The sequence below is a fragment of the Scomber japonicus genome, chromosome 11, assembly GCF_027409825.1.
Source record: "Scomber japonicus isolate fScoJap1 chromosome 11, fScoJap1.pri, whole genome shotgun sequence".
NCBI classification, from domain to species: Eukaryota; Metazoa; Chordata; class Actinopteri; order Scombriformes; family Scombridae; genus Scomber; species Scomber japonicus.
Genome location: NC_070588.1, coordinates 28950141 through 28956936, shown reverse-complemented (window position 1 = coordinate 28956936; position 6796 = coordinate 28950141). Strand labels below are relative to the sequence as shown.

Sequence of the window (6796 nt, the reverse complement as noted above, 5' to 3'; positions counted from 1 at the left end):
CCAAATGACCTCTTCCTCTCTGAAACGTCCTACAGAACGATGAAGGACTTTGAATAATTCAATTCCACTAATGAGACGAATAAACAAATGCGTGCATGAATATTCAAAGATTTAGTTCATATCGTTGCTGCCTCAAAAGCCTTTGGAAAACATTGCAACAGCATGCGCAATCTGCTATGCAGCTGCTACCTTTTCCTAAAGTATACCGGCCTGTACTCATCACTGGCTTCTTTAGCAGACATTTTTTTCTTTAGCTCTAACTACAGTTTTTTTTCCCTCTTGCGCTTTTGTGGAAAATAGAAGATAATTGAATCAAATCCTACAGCTGATAAATGAAAGTATGCAGGATGAAAGTCCAGAGCCTGTAAAAAGCAGCTCTGTTTGGTTAGATTGGTGGGGTTGTGTTTGGTAAGAAGGCGGGCAGCTCACACTCATTCTCTGCTGAACTCTGATTAACCGTGGAGATGAAGGCACAAACGCAAGAGTCTGTTTACAATGACAAAAATGTAATAAAATGTTTATTGTAGCCATTATAATCTAATGAAATTAGAAATGTCCCAACTGGAGTCCCGTTATTTATCAAATTGAGATCATGAAGTTTTACAGAGACATAAATTAAGATAATTAACAAGAATACGAAGTTATTAGACACTATTAATAAGACATGTATAGGGATCCTTTCTGGTTAAATTGAGAATACACGCTGTACTGTTTGAAGCATTTCTGTGACGTCAAATTAATTTAGTAACCTAAAAGACATAATTGTCTAATAGAGCTAATTATTATGAAATTCATATATTCTAATTGGAAGTAAATAAGCCCAACTATGAAAACCAATGTTGACTTAATGGTGAGAAATATATGGATCTCTCCACAGGCCGTTTGTCCAGAGATGTATATTGTAATATTATTTCTATAATCTGTTTGTTTTAATAATTATGATTAAAAAACATTATGGTTAAATTTTGTTTGTATTGTATTTACGTTAGTTGGTGCTCATAACGTTGAAATGGAACCTTATGTTTCTATAATTCGGCTTTAAATGAAAGTTTTGACACTATAATGTGTATATCTGGTTATTCTCTGTCATGTTTTCAGTGATCTGCGGGCCTGTTAGTGTATGAATGTTGCACAAAGATTTAAAAAAAACAAGACATCATCACAGACTTTTTTCCTTTTCAATCAATCGTCTTTATTTTACATTTCAAACCCCAGCACAATCAGAGATTCATCTGAAATTCCCGTCCAAAATAAGTAAATAAATATCATTTTCATTTTTTTTTTATTAAAAAAATAAAGAAGTGGTCATTGTTTGCGTCGGGCACTGAATGACAGCTGGAGGAGAAAATAAGGAGAGAAGCACTGAATAAGAAGACTGATAGAATAAAGCAGGTGCAACATGTGATGGGTGGGGGAGTCTTCCCACACTTTAACAAGACTCTAATATATAATATCTCCGACTATTTAAACAGAATAATCCATCTACATATTTACACTCTATATTTGTGGTTTGATTTTAGTTGGCAACTTTCCCCCCTTGCAGGCCCCAAAAAACGGAAATGTAATTCATCACCAGCGATTAAATGTGATCTATAAATAACTTTAGACACACACACATGTCTGGGCCATCAGAGATTTCCAGTATAATAAGCAGTTTGTTGTGCTTTAGGAGCTCTTTAAAGAAACACCTGTTACAAGTGAAGTTAATTACCATAAAACACTAAGTTAGTCCCAAAACCCCCAAATTCCCAGTAAGGAAAATCAATGCATTGGCCTTGTCTGGCTCTGCCGACGCAACAAAGATAAATAAAAAGCTTGATCATGTTGGGAGAGAGTCTGTAACTGCCCGAAAAGTTCATCTCTGTTAGTTTAGAGTCACTTGGAGTCGCTGGTCAGCCTCGGCATGGTGACGGCGCTCATGCTGGACACATGCGGAGGCGGGACTTGGCACATGCTGCACGGACAGGGCATCCCGGTGCCAACGCCCCAGTGGTGGAAACTGCTGCCCAGCGGCCCTGCACCGGCCGTGGGGGCTTTGAGGAGTCCGTGATGGGGTCTGACCGAGGTGACGGCAGAGATACCGGGCGCTGACAGAGAAGCGGTGGAGACGGCCGGCGGGAGGAGCGGGTGGTGCACAGCCGGGTGTGGGGCGTGAGAAGCTGCCGGGTGTCCTGGCACGGGCCCCGCGTGTGTCATAGTCCCACAAGCTGACGGGTGGAAGCCGCCGTGGTGGCCGCTGCTGCCGTAGATCTCACTGACCAGCCGCTTCATCTCCTCCAGTGAATTACTCAGCATCAGGATGTAGTTTCTAGCCAGCAGCAGGGTGGCGATTTTGGAGAGTTTGCGCACCGAAGGTCCGTGCGCGTAGGGCATGACCTCCCGGAGCCCGTCCATGGCCACGTTCAGATCGTGCATCCGTTTCCTCTCGCGGCTGTTGATCTTGAGGCGGATGGACTGCAGCTCGTTCTCTGACAGCAGTTTACGGTCTTTCTTGGACATCCGGAGCAACGACTCCTCGTCGCTGCCGGAGAGCGCGGAGAGGCCGTGCAGGCCGGCGATGCCCGACGGAGAATCGCTCTGTGTGGAGGACACGGCCCCGGAGAAGCCGTGCACGGACTTCTTCAGGGTGGACATGAAGATGTCATCCACCTCGGGAGAAGACGGTCTGCTCGACACGCGGCTCGTATCTGAGTCCATGATCCTGGTCCAGCAAGGGTCTCTGAAAAGACATAACTTTGTTAGTTTACTGAGTCACCAAAGTTTCCGTGTCATGTCACCTCCAGAAAAGATGATAGAATATTTTTTATTATTATGACTGATGATAAAAAAAAAGTTGTTGTCGCTTTATAAATGTAACTAAGAATTAAAGAGAGGCAGGACTAGAATGAGCTCTGGTTGTTTTGTATGAAAACGACGGAAAAAGATCTTAAATACTGCACAAGTTGAATATTTAAACACGGTATATCTGCTGTATCATATTTCATCTTTATAATCCTACTGGATCATCAGATAAGTCAGAAGTTATCTCTATCACTCTACTACACAGTAGCCCACTTCTACCTCATTCTGGCTTGGCAGAAATAAAGCAGAAAACAACTAGGCTATATATAAAATAAGTGGAAATATGTCCAAAAATAAATATTCAAACACCTACCGAGAGTGTTTCCAATCGTGATGATGTCAAATCCACTTGTTAGTCCAGATCGCATCTGACAGCCCATTTGGCACGCCTGCGTGAGAGCTCAGGGTTTTATAGCGGGGCTGGAGCCCACAGAAGCCGGGTCACCAGGACAACGCAGTTTCAGTCCCGGCTGCCTCCCTGCGACCAATCAGCTCCGTGCAGAGAGGAGGGAGGGAGGGAAGGGGGAGGAGGAGGGGGGGGGGGGTGGAGGAGGGTGACGGAGGGCCCTACAGCCTGATGTAATTACCAACACACAGCATCAGTATTAAGTGAAATGAGACACACTCCCTCCTACATATGGCCCCTTCTTGTGAAAATGTTGTGGCCCGCGTGCGGATGGATTTTTACTACAGCTAATAAAAAATCGATGACGACACATTTCACCGTTAATAATAACTCAATATGAACTTGTTTGGATTGTTCAGACTCCAAAAAAACAATTCACAATTCATTTAAATCATTGTTTTACACGTACCGTAATTTATTCGATTTGAAGTAGAAACTGAAAATAAATAAATATATATACTTTGTGAGGGAACGTTTAATATCTAAATATCTTATTTTATTTTATTTTTTTTAAATATCTTCTCCGTTATTTTGATCAGAGATGTCCCCTCTTTTTTATTTTGGTTATTAACCCTCCTGTCTGTAGCCTCTCTGGTTATAAAAGCTCGTCCCTCCTTCAGATGAACAATAATAAGCGGTCGCAGCCTGTTAAACAGCGCAATATGTTTCCTCTGAGTTAATACGCTGTTTTCCGTTTTTACCCGCTGTCTGCCAGCAGCTGCCGTTAAAGAGCATCTTTAACGTTAATTAATGAAGTGTGCAAAATTGTTTTTAACGGTTATGATCCGTAACATTTCAATTAGTCTGCAGTGAGCGATAGCATGTGTGGCCTGCTGCTGGCTGCTCAGACGGCCTCTGACTGACATAAGGGCCCCAAACCGGTGATTTCCCCTCCCACATAACTGAAACTGACAGCAGCTTTGTCCTAAAATATGATAAGTTGTATTGTGCAGTCAGACGCAATCAGCGCTAATTGCCTCTATACAAGCTGATCTGTTTTCATAAGAGATATAGAAATACAGTATCTGCTTTGGTTATTGATCAAATATTAAATATGTAATAAGGTGGAATTAATAACTTACAAACACAACTCTATAGAATAAGATACATTCAAATGTGAGTTGTAATTTAGAATAATGATCTGAGTGTCTGTATGGGATTTACTATTGTGTTGAATGAAGGGAAAGAGAAAATAGAGTGTAGCTTATAACTAACAAACAAATAAAAGCAACATTAAAAAAAGAAAGAAAGATGCAATTTTGAATAAAATTATTATTATTTTTTTTTTAATTAGCTGAGAAATATTACATTTTTTTATGTTCTGTGGTCAGTTTATTTCCCGAATTATGTCTACTGTCGCCATGGTTACACACAGATTAATACACTTTCATACATTAAGGACCCTAAGTGACTCAAATTAGACCACAGACCCAGATCTGATTAGATTTTTGCTTTTAGATGTTTTTTTCTAGAAAGTGTATGAAAAACATACATTCATAAATTACTCATGGATTTAGTTACAGTTCAAATAAATTATTCCTCTCTTTTCTGGTTGTGGACCCCCTGGAACTCCCACGAGGACTCCTGGGAAGCCCACTATGAGAAGCCCATGGTTAAACAGCTGACCGGAATTATATTTTAAGCGGGTGATGTTCGAATTTAAGGGACACCTGCCAGCCAATTAGAAACGAGTATTTTCTGTGGGCCCCAACCGTCAGTAAGGTGTCACATCGGTCCACCAACCATGTCACAAAATCAAGGTCGTTAGTCTGGAAAGAGCTAAAACACGCACTCGCGCGCGCGCGCACGCGCTGTCCCTTTTTTATAGCCTATTTACTTGTTTTCTTCCTCCGCGTGTTGCGTTCGCGTGTTTACTCCTGTTAAATAAGATTATGGTAATGAAGGCGGTTAAAGTGGCATTTTAGATTAGGAGGTTTGTATGTGTGCCACCTCTTGCTTCATTAGACATTCCCACAGTCTCACTGTTGCTCTGGATTCACAATGACACACACACACACACACACACACACACACACACACACACACACACACACAGCTCACAGCTCAGGCTTTCCTCTCTGCATGTCTTATTTCATCTATAGATCATTATTTAAAAGTCAGTAAAAAAAAAAACGATATCTGTAATTATGTATTCTTTGTGCTGCAGTCTGAATCATTTCAGGAAGATGTAGAATTATTGACTTTTTTTTCTTTTTTTTTCTTCTGCCCCATTCTGCTGTAAATATCTTTAAGGAGCTTTACAGAGAAAAGAACAACACTCTATTAAAAAAAGATAAACCTAACCTGCAAACATCACAATTAGTGTGGAAGCAAGGCACTGAAACACTGTAAATAATAGAAATTTTTTCTATAAGAAGTTATTTCAATTCTGAAGTGATTAAGTGTTCAGCTTCTGTGTTCTTTTTTTCTTTAAGATGATTAAATTCAGAAGGATGTTTTTTAGTTTTTATTCTGTGTCTTTGTAGCCAACCAGTGTTGAAACGACACCACAGAGTGCATTTCACCCCTCCGTCCAGCAGTTTGCACTGCAGTTCAGGTTTGGTCAGAAGTATTTTCCTGTGTGTTTGTGTGTGTGTGTGTGTGTGTGTGTGTGTGTGTGTGTGTGTGTGTGTGTGTGTGTGTGTGTGTGTGTGTGTGTGTGTGTGTGTGAGTGAGTGTGTGTGTGTGAGTGTTTGTGTGTGTGTGAGAGAGAGGGAGAGAATATCCAAACAGAAGAGAAGAGAGTTTTCAGTTACATTATGTATGATTCATGGCATATATAGTATATTTCCTGAATAAGAATTTCATAAATGAATCAATAGATTTTTTCATTACTTTCATTTTATATAATAATAATTTTCTCTTTTAAAATAAACCTCACCTCCATCTCTACTTACCATATGTGTACACTCCTAACTAATAACTATAAGTCCAACCTCAGCATTTCCAGTTCATCCCATAGGAGTTGGATGGGGTTGAGGTCAGGGCTTTGTGCAAGTGAGTCAAGTTCTTCTACACCAAACTTTCTTTAGGGGTCTGTCTTTGTGCACAGGGTCACAATCAAGTTGAAACAATTCTTGCCAAAAAGTTGGAGGAACACTATTGTCTAAAATGTAATTGCATGTTGCAGGATTAAAGATTTCCTTTCATTGTAACTATAACTCAAACCAGGACAAAAGACCCAGGCCAAATGTGCATAAGAGTGTAGTGTGTACTATAATGTCCCATTGGTGAAATCAGTTTGATAAAGTTTGAGTAAAATAAACAGTTTGTTCACGAGAAAACAGGTTTTCAAGACTTTTAATTGTTCAATTCTAACATTTCCTTTTCCCGTCCATCTTTGACTCTCAGCGACCGCACTCCTTCTCACCATCTTTTTCTCTCTTTCTGTCTCCCTCTCTCTGTCCATCAGTCTGGGTGGCGGTAGGCCCAGTGCCGTGGTGAATACCAATAGTGAGGAGGAGCATATGTGAGCCATACTTAATCCTGCTAATCTGCCTCTAAAATAAAAAAAGAGAAAGGGAACAAAACAAAACAAAAAAAAGCAGA

At 40.5% G+C, this 6796-nt stretch overlaps 1 protein-coding gene across 1 annotated transcript; it reads right to left on the bottom strand.

The window, feature by feature from the left end:
* Window positions 1–1875: 1875 nt before the first annotated feature.
* On the bottom strand, window positions 1876–3221 carry olig2 (oligodendrocyte lineage transcription factor 2). The gene is made up of 3 exons (XM_053329007.1): window positions 3149–3221; window positions 2881–2889; window positions 1876–2717 (listed from the first exon to the last, which is right to left on the bottom strand). The coding sequence occupies exons 1-3, from the start codon at window positions 3219–3221 to the stop codon at window positions 1876–1878; spliced, it is 924 nt and encodes a 307-aa protein (XP_053184982.1).
* Between the last annotated feature and the right edge of the window lie 3575 nt (window positions 3222–6796).